This window comes from Lutjanus erythropterus, chromosome 15, assembly GCF_056507025.1.
Source record: "Lutjanus erythropterus isolate fLutEry1 chromosome 15, fLutEry1.hap2, whole genome shotgun sequence".
Lineage (NCBI taxonomy): Eukaryota > Metazoa > Chordata > Actinopteri > Lutjaniformes > Lutjanidae > Lutjanus > Lutjanus erythropterus.
Window position 1 is genome coordinate 25,859,461 of NC_139331.1, and position 18,336 is coordinate 25,877,796.

Sequence of the window (18,336 nt, forward strand, 5' to 3'; positions counted from 1 at the left end):
TAGCACTTCCCCATGGGAAAAGAGCTGTTCAGCAGGCGGATATGTCAAACAAACTGGACGTATAGTTAATGAAAAGAAAACTTAAAACTTCTCATTTATAAAGCCACTGTAAACCCGCTCCAAGAAATGAAAACAAGGAAATTATTTTATGTTATGGAGACGCTTCAAAGAAAAATCAGATTTATACTCATATATCAAATAAACCTGCTGTCTGATGTCGCTGTTGGTCTACGCAGACTTTTAAAAAGTGATTTTCAAAGTCCCAGTCGTGGAGTCTTTCTCTTCCCTAAAACACTGTTTGTTCCTGTCACTGCCGGCGGTGTAGTTTCTGTTTCTGCCTGTGTTTTTTTTCTGTAATAACTGCAAGAGAAGTCTGTCACTGACTGCAGAAAAAAAACCTGAATAAAACCAATAATAAAACCCAAGACAACATCATTCATTTAATATATTTTATTGCATTTTTCAGCAAAATACAAAACAGGTAGAAACGTTAAAGGAATAACTTAAACATTTACATTCTTGTTTGGTGTAGAAATAGAAGTGAAAAAAGGGACTATTTACATATTTACGGTAAATAAGTTAAGATAAATTATCACATTATACAACAACTCGAAGGCTTCAGTTAAGACAGCCACTTTTAGTTCAGCTCCTTCTCCATCTCCTCCTCTTCTTCATCGCTGTCTTCATCGCTGCTGGAGTCTTCATACAGGCAGATGGTCGCTTGTACCGGATAGTTGCGCAGCAGCATCTCTGCGTCCTGGTACAGATAATCGAAACATCTGGATTTCGGCCAGAACAACCTTCAAAAAGAGGACAAAAAAATAATAATGAGACAAACGTAAAAAGAGATAACCAATAAGAATTGAGGATAAATTAGTCAACAAAACTCTACTTACTTCACTGGGTGAACGACCTGAGGAGTTTTGGTGTGTTTTGCAGCTGGAAGGTCTCCATGAACAGACTGAGGCTGAAAGTTAAAACAAAGCGATATCGTCAGACTTTTATCCGTTAAATTCTGCAAGTTTTAACCTAAAAACCATAAAAAAGTTCAAGTCTTCTAAACTCACCTTGTGTGCGGCAGTTTTGTCCTCATTTCCAGTCCACGGTCTCCAAAAACCACCGGACTGCTGCTGGGTGACATCGTTTCCGGTAAAAACAGAAGTTAATCCACTGTTGGCAGAGTAAGTCTCCATGGTTTCTTGTTAGTGATCCGTCCTGCGTGAAGTCCTCAGAGGATGTGTGACTGCAGGAGAGCAGGAACCTCCTATTTATCAGGCCAATCGGTGCCAAATTGCGCTTTCACGCGTCTCCAAAGTGTCTCCATGCGTCACGGTGGTGAGGTGCGAAGTCACACTTCAGCAAACTCCAACCATATGGTCACTTTCTTTCGTAATCTTGAATGTAGAATTTAAAAAAAAACATCTTTCTTGAGAGACTGGCTCATTTGAAGCATGAACTGCATTATTTTCTTTTGTTAATTTGATTTTATTTTATTACTTTATATTGCTAAAATTCGTAGATTGTTTAGCTTTTATTAGTAACATCTCTCATTCCTGTCTATTCGTACTATGTAAATATGTGAGCATCTTTAATATGTAGATATGTATGAATATAAGCACCATTACATTACTATCTTGCACATTTCAAATATTCTTAAACTGTACACTGTGAACTTTCTCAGGTGAATAATTTGTCCATTTCTGCACAAAACTGTAAAGCCCTTTCATGTAAAAAAACATATTTTAAATATTTTAATATATTTTTTTAAGTAATTTTCCATACCTTATTGTTTTTTTGTTTGTTTTTTTGTCTGTTTTCTATTTTTTCTATTTGTGTTTCTTGACCTGCAGTACTTGATCTCAGGATTGTGCCAGATTACTTTGAAAAGTAGTGCATGGCACTTTTTGTAATTGACAATGTAATCTAAAACGTAATCTAATCTGATACTTTTGGTGTACAAATTTGGATTATTTTAAAATCAAACTTTGAAAATATGGCATGAATAGACATAGAACAGACAGTGGAATTCGTGTTGAGTGGCTGCCTCCTGCCTGCCAGACTCCATTAACATATTGTTCAATTTAACTATTATAAACATCTAGTCCTTCTAGAAAATATAATAATAATTTCTTACACTCATAAACAGACACTTACTCACTCGGCGAACAATCGGCATTAATTTGAACTCTAATTAATGTGAAAATGACACGGATTTGACCACAGATATCTCCTATCATATAGGAGTATCATTTTACTGGTGATGTGTTTAAATGAAAAAAACGAGTTATAGCTCAGTCTGGTTTGTTAAACTCTTGTTGATGAAAAGTTGAACTCTTCAACTCTTCCTTCACCTCTCAGTATGTGCTGTGTCTGTGCAGCCATCTGTGTGTGTGTCTGTGTGAGGTGTGAAGAAACACGTGTCCTCCTGTCACCGCCCGCTGAGGGAGATGATGGAGTCAGGCTCGTGTGCAGTGAGGAGGGGTCGACACGCGTCTCGGTGTTTTGTGTGAACAACAGCAGGAGACAGAGGGGCTGCGGCACCTCAGCACATGCAGAGCCTGAACGCATCACTGTCCCAAATGGAAAACCTGATAATATTATATAGTGCACCTTCTAGGAGCTGTGAGAGGCTGACCAGGATGAAGTATTCAGGTCGAGTAACAAGTAAAATGTATAAAAACTTATGTCTTCACTGTCCAATAAAATAAAATAAAATGAAATAATAATAACTGAACTAGGCTTCATAAGAACATTGGGGAGTGAGGTAGACTTAAAATTGTTAAATGGCAAAAGTGCAATAAAAAAGTAAAAAGTATGAGGAACCGTATGAAAATGGTCCCTGCTGTGTTTTATTATTAAATATGATGTTTTTGGAATAATATTTCGTTTTTCACTGCACTTCACTCATGGCACACTTACTATGCAGACCGTGTGTGTCTGGAGCTACAGATATGTCGGGCCTTGGATAAATTCCCTGCAGTTTTTCTGATATTGACTGACAAACGACACTGACTGAGAGTTGCTCATGTTATCTGGTGCCCCCCTGTCTGATGTCACAATGATTCATGATTCTATATGACCTGAGATGAAGACAGAGTGACTGCTGTCTTCTCTGACGTCAGACATGGACTGATCAGATTAACATGTTTTCTTCATCAATATTGCTGCTGCATTAACATGTATGTTCCATTTTACTGTTGTAGATGTTTAAGGTTGAGCTCACTATTTTTATACTGATGGGTAGTTTAATTAGCAGGAATGCATCATGTTGCATCACTGACCTGCAAGATCCACATATCCCTAAAAAGCAATGTTTTCAGCTTTGATTCATTTTCCAGCTAATCCACAACGGTTTATAAAGAGTCTATGTAGTTTAAGAAGTGGGAGAATTGCCTCAACCCATAAAAGAACACTTCATCCTTCAGTTTATTAGAAAAAAAAAAAACAGATTTAAAATAACCAAATATAAAGATACATGATTTTCACCTGACAGGAAGGGTATGAAAAATTGTAATCTGAAAAATAACTAAAGTGCCAAACAAATGCAACGGAGTATAAAAGTTATATATTTGCCTCTGAGATGCAGTGGTGTGAAGCTGCTTAAAATGGAAATGCTGTACCTATCTACAATACTTGAGTAAATGTACTTAGTTACAAAGACCCTCTGTAATCCACTGATTTAATTTTTTCTGCAAATGAGTGTTAAGAAGTGATTCCATCCAGTGCACCAGCAGGGGGCAGTGTGGGGCTACAGGCTCAGGTAAAATGATGCAGGGACCAGTGTAACATTTGACACATTTGTTTGAGAAATATTGGTAAAATATTATGGTAAGCGAGCGTGAATCATCATGAACTCATGCAGGAAAAAGCATTTAATGATTCATGTAGTACTTCATGAACCATCAGGAGTGTATTAAGATTAGTAGTATCTCATGCATGAGTTAATGCAAGAACAATTAATGCAACAACTGAGGTATTTCAATCATGATTTTTGAGTTATTAATGATGCTCATGTATTCTTTAAAGGTAGGTCTGCAGTTAAAGGTACGCGGCAAAAAAAAGTAACCAGTCACAGCGGTGCACAGATCATGAATAACTTAAGCATTGAATCTTTATGTTTGTGGTCCTTGTAACACTGGGTTAGTTGTAATAGTGTCCATTTGACCAATCAGAAAAGACTTGCGGCGATGCTATCAACATTGTACACTCCCATTTCCTTTTCGAGATCATGGGAGAAGTGCTATGCCTCTGCAAGCAACACTGTGAATTTTTCAACCCCAAAAACTGATTCAAAAGAAATAAGAAATAAAAATTATTATCAAAATTATTTTTCTACAAGTGTGGAACCTTCAACGCTAAAACAGTTGGCTGCTTGGAGTGAAGATAGTTGTAAAAGTTCATTAAAATGATGATAGTTTCTGCATCATGTTAGAGTAAACTTTTTTTATCATGGGCACAGTACTACAGTCCATTGCTTCACATAAGATAAAAACATCACAGACACGAAAACATTTGACCCAAATTTAGACAGTTTCTTTATTGACCGCTGGCTCATGGCCAATCAAAGACCATCTCCTGTGTTTTGGTGGCATTTAGAATGAGATGGTTGGTGCAGTCATTTGTGTTCAGTGTAAAAAGTATGACTAATACCATGCAACTTTGTGAGACCCCTGTACTGCAGTATTTGGTCTCTGAACGTGTCTCACTGACCTTCACTTGCGTCCTTCTAGTTAGTGAGAATTATCTATTCGGGTTGTTCTGACTTTCATGTCCTTAAGCTTCTCCAGGAGCAGCATCAGGGACCAAGCAGTGAGGCAATGAGGAGAACAGGGGTTTGTTGGAAAAAGTAGGGTTTTTATTTACCCCCAAAAATGCAAAAGGCAAATTGTATCTACCACAGGCCTGACTTTTCTTTTAGGGACACTACAAACCTCTTTAAACATTTCATGGCAATCAAGGTCAGAGCTATAGGATGAAAAATCAACAACTCGCTTTAATGGGATTTCAACCTATTAATATACAGTCTATGGCTCCAACTCTCCAATTGTGCTGCTGTGCATTTGCTACATACTGCTCCTTTAAGTCATGCATGAGATGCTGTTAATTTGTGCTCATTCCTTATAGCTCCTGAGGTACTACATGAATAAATGGATGCACTTTCATTCATTAATTCATGATAATTCATGTACGTTTACTATAAAGTAAGTGTGTTTTCATCTGACTTCATTCAGCGCTAACGGGTGCCACATTTGCAAGTATCCCTTGTCCTGTCCGACCTGCAGGGAGTCGGTCTGTAAAGGTGAACAGCGTTCATGACCAGCATTAAATTCCTTTGACCAGTAAACTCCATCTGCACCACAACACTGCTCTCCAGAGAGCAGCAGCCAGTGTCTGGCTCTAATAAGGTCCATATAGATCCCCCTCTCTCTCTGTCTCTTTTTTTCTGCTCTGAAGCTAATTGGACACTCGGTGCTCTGCTGCTGGCTTCTTTTGTGTTTTTGTGTCATTCACTCTTCAGTTTTACTTTGTACTATCACAGGAAAATACATTATAGGCTCCCGCAGCTCATTCACGTGCAAAAACACGACCTTTGCAGTCATGTTAACAAAATTGGCAAATTAATGCAATGTGTAGTTTTTTTATATACACTCGTAGAAATAAAGGTGCTAACTAGAACCATAAAGGGTTCTAAGGCTTGTCATCAAAAGGGAATCCTTTTTGGTTCCTGGCAGAACCTCTTATACAGGTTCAACCTGGAACCCTCTCAGTGAGTTCTACCTAAAACCTAACATAAAGGATTATACCTAGAACCATCTGTGAAAGGTTGGAAAGGGCAGATTCTACAGAGAACCCTTCTATGGTGTAATAGATCCACCCAGAACCCTATTCAGAGCTTCTCTCCAGAACTTTCCCACGTTCTATTAAGAACCCACCCAGGGGTTTCCACCAACCACCCTTTCATATTATGCTACAAAGAACAAAGATTGTTGAGTTCTTCAAGAATCTCAACAATCCTTGTAGAATACTTTCTTCCAAAAAGGGTTCTTTGGATGAAAAGGGTTCTTAATGGAACCAAGAACGCTTCTTAAAGAACAAGGATTTTTATCTAGAACACACCCAGGGGGTTCTACCGAGAATGGTTTTGTATTATGATACAAAGAACCCCTGACAAAAGAGTTCTTCAAGGATTTCTACAAAAATGGTTCTTTGGATGAAAAGGGTTCTTAATGGAACTAAGAACCCTTTTTATATTATTTTTATATTATATTAAGTGTTTTATGTGAAACCCACTTGGGGGTTCTACTGAAAATCCTTTTATATTCCAAGGATTTTAGCTGGAACCCCCTACAGGGTTCTACCAAGAACCCTTTTATATTATGACACAAAGAATCCTTGACAAAAGAGATCTCAACAATCCTCGAAGAACTCTTTGTTTCAAAAAGGGTTCTTTGTGGAACACTCAGTCTTACGAAGAACCCATGATTAACCCTTTCTTACAAAAAGGGTTCTCCACAAGATAACGGTTCTGAGTGATGGTTTCTACTGAGAACCATTTCAATATTAATAGGGTTTCATCTAGAACCCACCCAAGGGTTTCTACTGAGAACTCTTTTTATATTACAAGGGTTTCATGTAGAACCCACCCACAGAGTTCTACCAAGAAAGCTTTTTACAGTATATCCCAATGTTTTGTTTTGTTTTTATCTAGAACCAACCACTTATACTACTACTACTTATACTATGATCCAATCTTTTTTCAAAAAACGTCCTTTGGATGAAAAGCTTCTTAATAGAACCCTTAGTATAACAAAGAGCCCATAATGAATAAGCAAACTGTTCTGAGTAGAACCTCAGCACAGTTTTGGAACCTTTATTTCTAAGAGTGTAGTAAAATTGGGTCAACACATTCAGACTTTTCTTCATGATTTAAGGCTTTTCTTCTACATGAAAAAGATACACCATGTATGTTTTTCAATCTTGTCATGACCGTTCCCGTCATGACAGGATAAAAGAAAAACACAAAAGAAGCAGAAGCAGGAAATGCAAGGTCTCTGTCAGCTCTGAATGAAAAAAAAATGGAAATTTCCTGCCAGGACCCCAGGAAAATACAGTTCACAATCGCACACACGTACGACACCGGACAAGATATTGAGGACACTCATCATGGAGAGTGCTAGTAACCTAGAAAAAAATGCTATTATCCCTCATTTGCTTCCTCTATTAAGTGTAAATCAATAACTTTGAGGAGGAGATGGAGATAAAGGGAACCCGCTGACACGGTTAAAAGATTTGGATTGTAGCTAAGGAAGAGGCTGCAGCTCAGTATCAAGATGTCTGTAATATTTCAGTTTTATTTCTGATCCTGTTTGACTGAGACGTTCCCCACTAAGCCCCCGTTTCCTCATACAACCTCCATCACCTCTATTACTCTACTTTGGTCTCGTTTCCACTCCACGCGTTCTCTCTGGCTTATTATTCATAAGTCATATTCCATCTTTTTTTTTTTGCCTAAGTCATTTACACTTCTCTCTTACAAAGACTCTTGAAACTTGACTCAAAAAATCACTCTCCATGGCAACAGTCAACCACAAAAACCATAATTTTCTGTTAAGTTTATTTTTGCCTTTAGTGTCATCACTGTAAATCAGATTTAAATGTGTCAGTATGAATTAATTAATTAGCCATTAGTTAAAAATCAAGTCAAATCAAGGACAGGTAATAATGACACCTTCATGTTGCCCGTGGTCCTGCCTCCAGCCATTATTTTTTTTGTGCACGGCTCCTTGTTTTGAGCCCATTTTTGTGTTTTAGGTGAGAAGCTGCAATTTGAGGCTCCCACATTAGTGCTGCACTCAGTGGCACCAAATGGAAAACATGCTCTTGTGTCACGTACCGGTGGTAGCCGCATTGTTATCTTGATATTTTCCTTGGATTTCAGGGGGCAGCTGGTTCGTCCACGCTGGGCAGCTGATAAACATACACAGTGTTCTTAACAAGATGCTTGCTGTTTTCCAGGCAAATGAGAGAAGCAGAAAGAAAAGAACCTGCCACTAATCCATTATATAATGAAGGACATGTTGAAGGTAATACATCCTGCTAGTCTGAGTGAAAGTGTGTTTAAATATACTGTGAATTATTGTGAGGAATGTTAGATTTTGATTGAGAGGTGTGAGGCGTTCACACTCTTCTCTCCATTCACACACTCTTATAAGGGAAAGAAATGGGGGTACCAAAAGGTTCTTCCTGAAGGGCTGAGGTTCTACTCAGAACTATTTGCTTCTGAAGAACCATTTTAATGACAGGGTTTGTTACGGGTTCTTTTTAAGGCACACGTTTCCTATGAAAACCCTTTCCATCCAAAGAACCCTTTTAGGAAGAAAGAGTTCTTCCAGAGTCGTTGAGAGCATGGGTGTCAAAAGATCCTCAGCCTCTCAGTAGAACCCCGCGTGTGGGTTCTAGATGAAATCCTTTGCGATATAAAAGGGTTCTCTGTAGAACCCTCTAGGTGGACCTTGTTTTACTACACTCTTAGAAATAAGGGTTCCAAAAGTATTCTTCCTGGAGTGCAGAATTATTTGTTTATTGTCCTTTTAAAAAAAAAAAAAAAAAAAAAAGATTACTCACGGGTTCTTTGTAAGACTAAGGGTTCCATTAAGAACCCTTCTCATCCTAAGAGCCCTTTCTGGAAGAAAGAGTGGACCAATAAAGGAACCCACTGAGTGGATTATAGATGAAGCTACTAGAATATAAAATATTCTCTGTGGGTTCTTGATGGGAGCCTTGAAATATAAAAGGGTTCTCTGTAGAATCCTCTGCGTGGGCTTTAACTCTTGGAAAATAAAATGGTTCTCAGTAAACCCCCCCTGAGTGGGGACAGAAAGTCAAAGAAGACACTGACAATGTTTTAATGAAGACACCATTATCTGAGAGGATTGTGTGCAGTCACTTTTCCAGACCTCATCATTTATGTCCTGTTATCTGACTGCTTCCTGTTTACACCGGTATGTGCAGCCCAGCGTACGAAGACCTGGATGAAGATCGTTTTAAAACATTGTTTTAAAACAAAAATGTAAATACATCAAAGTCTTTGACATTAAGTCCAAGGCATGTGTCTCCTGTCCAAACTTCTGTCCTTTGGTAAAGTCATTCTTATCTACCCTTATATCCCTTTTAACAATACTTATGTGAAGTACAGCGTAGGTTCCATTTAGAATTTGCATTCTTATTGTGTCTATATTTCTTAACCTGTTTTTTCCCTGCGTTTTGCATGGCTGTATCTGACTATCTTTTCTGTGTGAAGAAAGAACCCTTTTGTAGTTGCTTTGTCTGTTGAATCTGTGAGTTGTTGTTTGGCCTCGTGGCCTTGTTTGTTGGCAGTACGAATCTGTGCAAATCGTAATTTGCACTGTTTTCTCCTGTTTTGCTTTATCTGAGGAGGTCTTTTTGTTTGTTTCACCTCGGGTTATCCAGCAGTTTTTGAGGAGACTGCTTGTTGTTTTTGCCTTGATTATATTGCTCGCGGCTATTGTCACAATTCCACCTTTTGTAGTATAGGCTTCTTTGTGTTAAATTGCAATTCAGTGTCTAGATTTTAGTTTGGCGACAGGGAAAGAACCGACCTTTTATCTTCTACCGCTCTAGACAAGGACAGAACAGTTCTGAAGAGGACATTTGTTGCATGAATTATCCTCGCAGGATACCAGATGATCAATGACCACCAAGGCACAGGGCTTAATAACAACCAGGCTGTAGAGAAACAATCCATCGTTCATCCATCAGGTATCCAGCGGTAGTTTAATCAAACCTGTTTGGTATTCAAGCTACAACTCAATAACCTCATGGTATACTATCAATTAAGACTGACCCCAGATATCTGAGTTCAGTAGTTGATATTACGTGAGGTCGTGGTGGAGTCCACGTGGGTTTTCATGGCTTTCTGTGAGCTTTGAGTTATGTTCTGAGAATAGCTGTGCAGAAGGTCAGACTGATCCGGATCCCGGTTTAATTGAAATCCTGAGTGTTCCCTTGGAAACAATCTGATGGGGAACAGTAAAAGAAGCTACAGCAGACAGAGTAGAAAAACAACTGTAAATTCAGTTTCAAACTATGACTCATCAAACAATAAATCAATACAACTGAAAGTATAAGGATATATAAGGAGAATCACAGAGACTGGATGAATATAGCTATTTATGTGTAAATGGCTATTAAGTTGTTGTATCTTTCATCAATTATTTCATTGATTTGCGCCGCCTTTCTTTTCTTTCTTTCTTACTCTGTCATCTTCGTTTTAGCTCCTGACCCTCTGCCACACAGAGCAAATACCTAAATCCTCGAAGAAGGGTCAAGATGACAGTAGACTGTCTTCTCCCTCCAGAATCACTTCAATGAGTGATCGATATGCAGCACGGTGCTGGGTTCATGCTGACAAAAAGAGATTAAGAAGGCTCATCCGTCAGAGCTGATAAACTGAAAAATACCACTTGCAGGAGTTAGAAACGACGCACGGAAAAATGCAGCAATTTGGATGACAAAGGAGAAAAGGAGAGTCTTTAAAGGTTGACGTTGAAGAGCAAATGAAGATAAATAGTGCCTGCTGAATGAAAAGTATAAGTGCACTTGATGGCTATATGCGACAAAAAACGTGCAATAGGGATGCTTCAGTGTCCCAGACTGACTGAATGTGGAGACTGAATTTGATTTGACAGTGTTTTGTTGAACCCAGTCTCAGACACATGAGGGGAATTATTCCCAACTTAAAAGTACGCCTGTGGCCAAAAAAGATCCCACTCTAAACTGAGTGCTTTAATTTGCTGTATGTGCCCCTGAAAAGGCAAATATTTTGTTTTTCTTCTTTTTCTTCTTCTTTTTTTGGGGGATAAAATAGTAGCAATCTGTAACCAAATGATATGCTTGCTCAACTATAAAAGGATTAAAAAAAAACTTATTGTATTTCATGACTGTTACATTTAAAAAGGTGTAATCAGATTACAGTTACATTTAGTAAAAATGGGGATCATTTAGCAGGATTATAATTTTAAAATGCATTTTAAATAAAGAATGATGTGCAGTGTGCACACATTACAACACTTCTCACGTCTCACAACACCACTCTGGTGTCAGTTAAACCAGCTAATCTTACAGTCAATTCATTATCATGTCCTCCAGAGGAAAAATGTTTTTACCGGCTGGCTTGTTTTGTCTTTAAATCAGAAAAGAGGAACAACATCACAGTACAGTGACAGCTCTGCCTTCAGCTGTGAAAATACTGTCATTATACTCAGACCAATATTAGCTACACAGTCCAACTGCTAGCGTTAGCTTCACAGAACAAATGCTAATGTTAGCTACATATGTGCAACATCATCATACTCATCTACCGAGCATCACTGATATTGATGAGGTGAGGTGCCTGCAAGGAGCCCAGAGGATACTAAAAGACAGCATCCACTCCAGCCTCAGCTTGTTCATCTTGTTTCCATCAGGCAAGAGATACAGAAGTATCCGCTGCTGTGCTACCAGACTGAAGAGCTGCTTCTTCCCTCAGACTATGAGACTGTTACTTCATCATCAACACTCCTCCACTTTGTCTTATATTTTGTTTTACTTCTTCAGCCAGTTCTAATCAGTCAATCAAAGAGGGGACCACATAGAAATCTCATTATTCAAACTTCTTGGAAATGATAAATAAATCATCATGTATCCTTGGATCCTTGAAAAAGCAGATTAGGACAAAATTTGAGAAAGAAGAAATGAAGCAGATGGATGTGGCCTACATGGATAGATTCTCCCAGAGCCAAAGAATCCAAGAAAAATAGCTTCTGAGACTTACAGTTCAAAAGTTACAGGCCAAAACAATTAATTTTGTTTTTAGCCAATTTACACCAAATTCAACATTGCACTCCATTAGGTCTTCATCAGTATACCTGCCAAGTGTGATGTCAGTCAGAAGAACTGTTCTTGAGATATGTGAAGGACGTACGCTCTTAGAAATAAAAATGCTTACTAGAACCATAAAGGCTTCTTTGGCTTGTCACCATAGGAGAACCTTCTACTCGGAACCCTTTCAGAGATTTCAAAGATTACGTAGAAGCCAGCATAAGGGGTTAACAACCATCTGTTTCTCCGAAGAGAACCTCTTTATGGTATAATGGTTCCACTCAGAACCCTCTCTGTTCAGTCCAGAACCTTTCCACCTTCTAAGGGTGCCAGCAAGAACCCAGCAAGGGGGTTCTACTGAAAACCTCGCTATGTTTCAATAGTTTTATCTAGGACACACTCAGGAGGTTCTACTGAGAACTGTTTTATATTCCATTGGTTTTATCTAGGACACACTCAGGGGGTTCTACTGAGAACTGTTTTATATTCCATTGGTTTTATCTAGGACACACTCAGGGGGTTCTACTGAGACCCTTTTTATATTCCATTGGTTTTATCTAGAACCTATCCAGGGGGTTCTACTGAAAACTCATCATGTTGCAAGAGTTTTATCTGGAACACACTCAAGGGGTTTTGCCAACATCCTGTTTATATCCCAAGGGTTTTATCTAGAACACATGGGAGTTCTCCCAAGAACCTTTTTATATTTTAAGGGTATAATCTAGAACCCACCTGGGGAGTCCCACTGAGACCCATTTTATACTCCAAGTGTTTTATCTAGAACACACCCAGGAGGTTCTGCTGAGACCCGTTTATATTATGGTACAAAAGATTCTTTGGATGAATAATTGAACCCTTAGTCTTACAAAGAACCCCCGACAGACCCTTTCTTAAAAAAATGGCTCTTCAGAAGCAAATAGTTCCAAGTAGAACCTCAGCCCTTCAGGAGGAAGTCTTTTGGAACCCTTATTTCTAAGAGTGTACATACAGGCAAAGATTCTTTCTTTTATAGTTTGACAGAGATCTGCAGTGATGGTTGCTGGGTAATATGTATGTTGATGTTATCCAATTTCAAGCTCATTGATCCCGTGACGTCTTTGACCGTCAGAGCATCAGAGCATCAGAACATCAGAACGTCAGAGCGTTATCCATGTGTCTGATAGCTTCCTCTATACTTTCCCAAGTAACTGGTTTGTCTATAAACTCCAGCACATTGTGGATGAAATATATATTCCCCTAATGATATGTTTTTTTGAAGAAATCAAAAGACAAGAGACATTAAAGACAGCCCATTGCCTGCAGGCCAGATCTTGAAGATAAAACTGTCAGTGAGGAAATTCTGAATTTATCTCAGCAATATCAGATTTATGCATTGCACGTAGCAACAATGCTGATGCAGACCCTATGAATATTTCATATTATCTATTTTGAAGTCTTGAATGTTTCTATTCCCCAATTCACAACTGGACCGATTCAAAGCAGTCAGAGTGGTGGGTGGCAGCAGCTTTAAAGCCGTACAGCAAATTTATGATCCCAATGTTATTGCGCAAACAAAGGAAGAGAAAGCAAATCAGAAGCAACACCGGAAAGATGCATTTGCCAATAGCAGCGCTGGTTGGACACACACAGAGTATTGATGAATGAGTCTGGAGCAGAGGGTTGATAAAAAAAGGAACGGAGAATGCAAAGTTAAAACATGCAGCCTTCACTCCTTTTCTTTCTTGCATCTGTCACTGCATTTTTGTGTCTTCACTTGGGGGGGAAGAATTTTAAGGGTTCAGCGAGTAGTTGTGATGTTTCATGAGGCTGAATCTCAATCACAACATGCCTCCTGTCTACAGTACCCGCAGTGGTGAGTCAGAGAGCACGTCAGCCAGTGGTCAGGGTCATTAACATGCACCCGAGGTCTGCAGGCTGTTCAGAGAAACTCACCTTAGCGAGTTTCAAGAAATGTCAGTGATAGGTCATAATATATTGATCATAGGGAATCGTTAGGATGGATTTGACAGTTGCCCTTTATCTTACAGTACACATGCTACAAGCCATACTATGTATGAAATTAGACAAAAACTAGAAATGATAGGTTCTTTTAGACCCTTATTAGACTTTATTAGAGTGTAATCAGGGACACATTACAACAGACCTGTAAACTCATGTGAAATCACATAGCTGATACCATCTAAGAAAGTCTAACAAGGGTCTGCCAGTGGGAAATAAAACATTTTGGTTTGCAATCCAGTTCTGTGGGAAACTGTTTCTAATCACCCTGTGATAAAATCTAATTACTGTCTAATACTGTCTAATAAAGAACATGTTATTTCTAATTTTTATTTAGCTTGACACAAAGTAAGGCTTGTTAGTGTACTGTAAAACTAAAGTGCAATTTAATCCTAAAAAAACAGTGGAAAATAATACAATTTAATTCACAGTTCTGTTGCAAAATTACCCTCCAAGACAGTCTGAAAGGGGTCTAATAAAGGATCTAATACTGAATAATAATTAGACAAATATAAAATCTAAGAATACAAACTATTAGTGTATTGTTTGGTGTATGTCTAACTAGGGTATAACAGTGTTAGTTTGCTGTATAAAGAACAGATTGTTCCTAATTAAAAAAGTACAGCATGATATGCTTTATGAGTGCACTGTAAAATAAAGTGCAACCAGAGACTTATTCAAATCATCAAGTGACACTGTCAGAAACCTGCTGAGAGTGTAATTCAAATCATCCCTGCAGGTGTAGAAGCCTATTTTGAATTTAAATTAGTACAGTGCATGTGGAGTTTTAATAACACAACTTTGATTGCAGCTGAAAAAAAACAGAGATCATAAGATTGAAGCAGAATATTTAGCTTCATTTCAGGCAACTTTAAAAGGGAACACCTGGGGGAAGCAGCAAAAAAAAAAATACTGTTTTAAAATATTGTTGAGCATAATTGATTGATAGTTTTATAATCATGCAATCAAGCAATGCAAAAGGTTTTGCTTGTATGAACCAACAGAGAATCATCGCCTGAATCTGCAGCTTCCCCCAGATTCATGCAGCTTATACTGAATTTTAGCTCACTGCTCTTATATACCAGGCAGGCGCACACAACTGCCTGGTTTAGAAGCTAATAATAAGGCCAGATGTTTCGCTCAGGAGTTGGTGGAGACCAAAAACAGAGCAAAAAGACAGTTAATATTGGAATTGCATTCATCAGGTGGAAACAAACAGGACTCCAAATGAATAATAATGTTTCTCTGTAACGTTAAGCTTCACAAATGTGAAGATTTACTACTTTTCCTTTCAGTTATTTCTGGATTTATGTGGTGCTGAAATGATTGGAAAATGAGCTCCCAACTAGAAAAATGCACATGAAGTCTGCGAAAAGTTTGGTTCAGACTTGCTGAGCTGTTGTCTGTTGATTTCAAATACACAGAAATGTGGTGGATAAAAGTAAATTTGGCTGATTTCCATATTGCATAACTTTTTTTCCTCACATGTAATCTATCATATGGTATAAGTTTGTAACCGTTACTTGCTGTCCATGCAGAGTGACTTAGATGATTTAGAAAAGCTTCTTATGAGCTTTAATCCTGATAACGAATTACGTAAAGCAATATTTTAGTGGTCTGGTGCAGCAACAAGTCTGGAACAAAACCACTTTGTGATATAAGGCTTTAAATTGTTTCTGCATACTTGTATACCAACATGAATCTTCACTGGGATGCTAGTCTCAGCCAACCCATCTCTCTCCTTTTACTGTCTTCATTTCAGCTATCCTCTCAAATTAAAGATATAAACTCCCTCCCTCTAAAAAAAAAACTAAACTAAAATATTTTTTTAATAGGGCTGATGAGTCATCCTGCACTATGGCAGTCACAAACTTTGAGTCTGATGAAACATTTTCTCACAGAGGAGCAGGGATGGAGAATCGTTTACTAGAGAGGACAGGAGTGTTTCTGGGCTGTTTCACAGGAAGTTTAAGTCATTTCAGTCCATACACCTTACAGTGATGAAATACAGAAGGTTAGTTCCACATGGGAAAAAAAACAGGAATCTTCTTTACATTTGTTTTTCTAATTGCATTTAGTACATGTCAGTTGTGTTGGTGGTACAAAGACTTGTCACACCTCAGTACTTTGACCATTTAGCTGCCAGCCACCATTCGATGCGTTTCTTTTGATCAAAGCTCTTGCAACATTCTCTGTGTGAAAACGGCACGGCACATCATCACCCCGTAACCGCTGTGGCTGCAGAACAAAGCAAGAGCCAGTAGGGCAGCTTTGAGAAGCTGGTCGCCTTCATTGAAACATGCATTATTGATCTGCAAATGAATATGAAACATAATTCTGTAGAAAGCCAGCTTTGATGTAGCATTTCCATCCCTTTTGGCTTTTAATAAAATGAACACAGAGAAGTTAGTGAACAGATGTAATTTAGTCTTTTTTTTGTTGTTGTTGTTTTATATGATTACTTTTATATATGATTCATCTGATAACATGGATTTTTTTGTGCATGTCTGGGCCTCACGAGCAAAATCCCCTGTAGAGTAGAATTCACTGCCCTAGCTTTCTCCTATAGCTTTGTTAACTTAAGTCAAAAGTAGGACTCTACAAAAACACTCATTGTGATTTTACTGAGGGACGGGCACACTGCCTGATTAATATTCATTCAGAACGACCATTATTCGGATTTGTTCACTCAACAAATATTCTCAGGGAACACAGAGTCAGCATCTTGCCTCACTGCTCCAAGTAAAGTAGCCTCTTGAATTTAAGTTTACTTTTAGTGTGCGCACTGAATACATGATTAGCATCTTAAATGAGTCTGACGGCGTAAGTTTTTGCTTGCAGAAATAATCTCAGTCAGAACGAGCGCAGTCTGTGGGTTGCTTTCAGTCGATTTATTCTGTGTTCCTGGGGTCGGATCTGTCGAGGGGCCATCTGCTCATCCGTCCAGCCTCTCTGTGAGTTATGGACATATCAGCTGCGCCAATGTTCAGGAAATGTTTATGCAGCAAAGTGATAAGTATGAATGTAGAGATCCAGGTGGTGGATAGGCATGCAAAAATTCAACTTTCAGGTGAGAGACTGGAGTTTTGTGGGCTGCCACCTGTCGTGTGTAATACAGGATGGTCCTGTACTGAAAAATGAAATTCACTGTCCCTTACTGAATGAAAACAAGATGCAATTTGTTCCTTATATTCATGCACACCTTATTGTAATGCATAAAACTACATTTTCACATACTTGGAATGACATGAGAAATCATAAAACCAAAACAGTTTCATGGGACAAAAGTATTAAATGAGAATGAAAGGCAAAAAAGTCTCTTGTTACAGAGACTCAGACACACGTTTTTATGCGTGTGTATTTTTTTTATTTTAATGTCGACAAATACCTTCAAGTCCACCTGTAAAAAGAGACAAGCTGTTCAAATACAGATCTAAATGGCAGACAGACCATTAACAGATCTGTCCTGTCAGTGGGAGTGAGCACAAAGCAAACTGTGCAGTCTGTTACAGAGTGTTATCTGTCACCTATGGTGGACTGTCCAACCTGGAGCAAATATAAGGGTAGAGGCCCAGAATGGAGTTATTTTTGACAGACCAATCATTTTTCCCAATGTCTCTGATCTGATGTTTGAGTCCTTCATATAATTGATGCAACTGTGCTTTACTCTTATTGACATTTTAGCAGAGGACTTTGAAATTGATGTATAAAAAGCACAATCTGGTGCACAAAAAATCACCAGGTTGCAGGAAAAATATCTGATACTCAATCTCATGAGGTAGGGTCAACAGACCTCCTACTTGATTTGTGCCCCCCATCTGGGGTCGCTGGCAGGGTGTCCCTTATTTTTCCACATTGAAGGTGGCAACCACAGTCTTCCGTTAATCTTAACCAAGCGTTGACTAACCTTCACCATACCTTAACCATAGTTTATTTGCCATAGCAAAGTCAGGTGGGGTTAGTCATTCTACAGAAATATTGTTGATATATGAACTCAACAGCCAAACAAATACACCCCTCCCTTCAGTGCTCCTGCAGAAGCTCTGGCCCCCAAAGTCACGGTCACACTAACAACGACCTGCCTTATACTGCATGGAAGTGGATATAATATAAAATTTCAAATGATTGCAAGTAATATCCAAAACATAACAGAGTTAAAATTAGCAAGAGTTACGGCCTTTATAAAGAAACAGGGACCATGACCTGAGGCTCCTTTTACCCAATGAAAAATGAAAAAAATGACATACCTGGCTACACTCGATACTGAGGAAGAGAGGAGAACTTGGGGAGTTTAAACTGTTTGATTCAGGCGCTGAAATTGTACCACAGCCACTTCAGGACGTACTCCTGGATGTCTGTTGGACAATCTGAAGCACTGCTGCAAGCTGGCACCGAGCTTGAAGAAGTGATTTCAGAGAGCTGACTGACCCAGAGCAGCAGCTCGCTGTAGGTAAGATT

At 38.6% G+C, this 18,336-nt stretch overlaps 1 protein-coding gene across 1 annotated transcript; it reads right to left on the reverse strand.

Annotated features, from left to right (window-relative positions):
- Nucleotides 1–435: 435 nt before the first annotated feature.
- On the reverse strand, nt 436–1,240 carry ripply2 (ripply transcriptional repressor 2). Its single transcript, XM_084737782.1, has 3 exons — nt 1,068–1,240; nt 897–967; nt 436–800 (listed from the first exon to the last, which is right to left on the reverse strand). The coding sequence occupies exons 1-3, from the start codon at nt 1,191–1,193 to the stop codon at nt 638–640; spliced, it is 360 nt and encodes a 119-aa protein (XP_084593908.1). The 5' UTR covers nt 1,194–1,240; the 3' UTR covers nt 436–637.
- Between the last annotated feature and the right edge of the window lie 17,096 nt (nt 1,241–18,336).

Excerpts from the sequence above, each read along its gene's own strand:
- ripply2 (XM_084737782.1), bottom strand. The coding sequence starts at position 1,193 with ATGGAGACTTACTCTGCCAACAGTGGATTAACTTCTGTTTTTACCGGA. Across the intron at positions 968-1,067 it reads ACAAAACTGCCGCACACAAG|CCTCAGTCTGTTCATGGAGA; the intron begins GTGAGTTTAGAA and ends TTTAACTTTCAG. Across the intron at positions 801-896 it reads CAGGTCGTTCACCCAGTGAA|GTTGTTCTGGCCGAAATCCA; the intron begins GTAAGTAGAGTT and ends CTCTTTTTGAAG.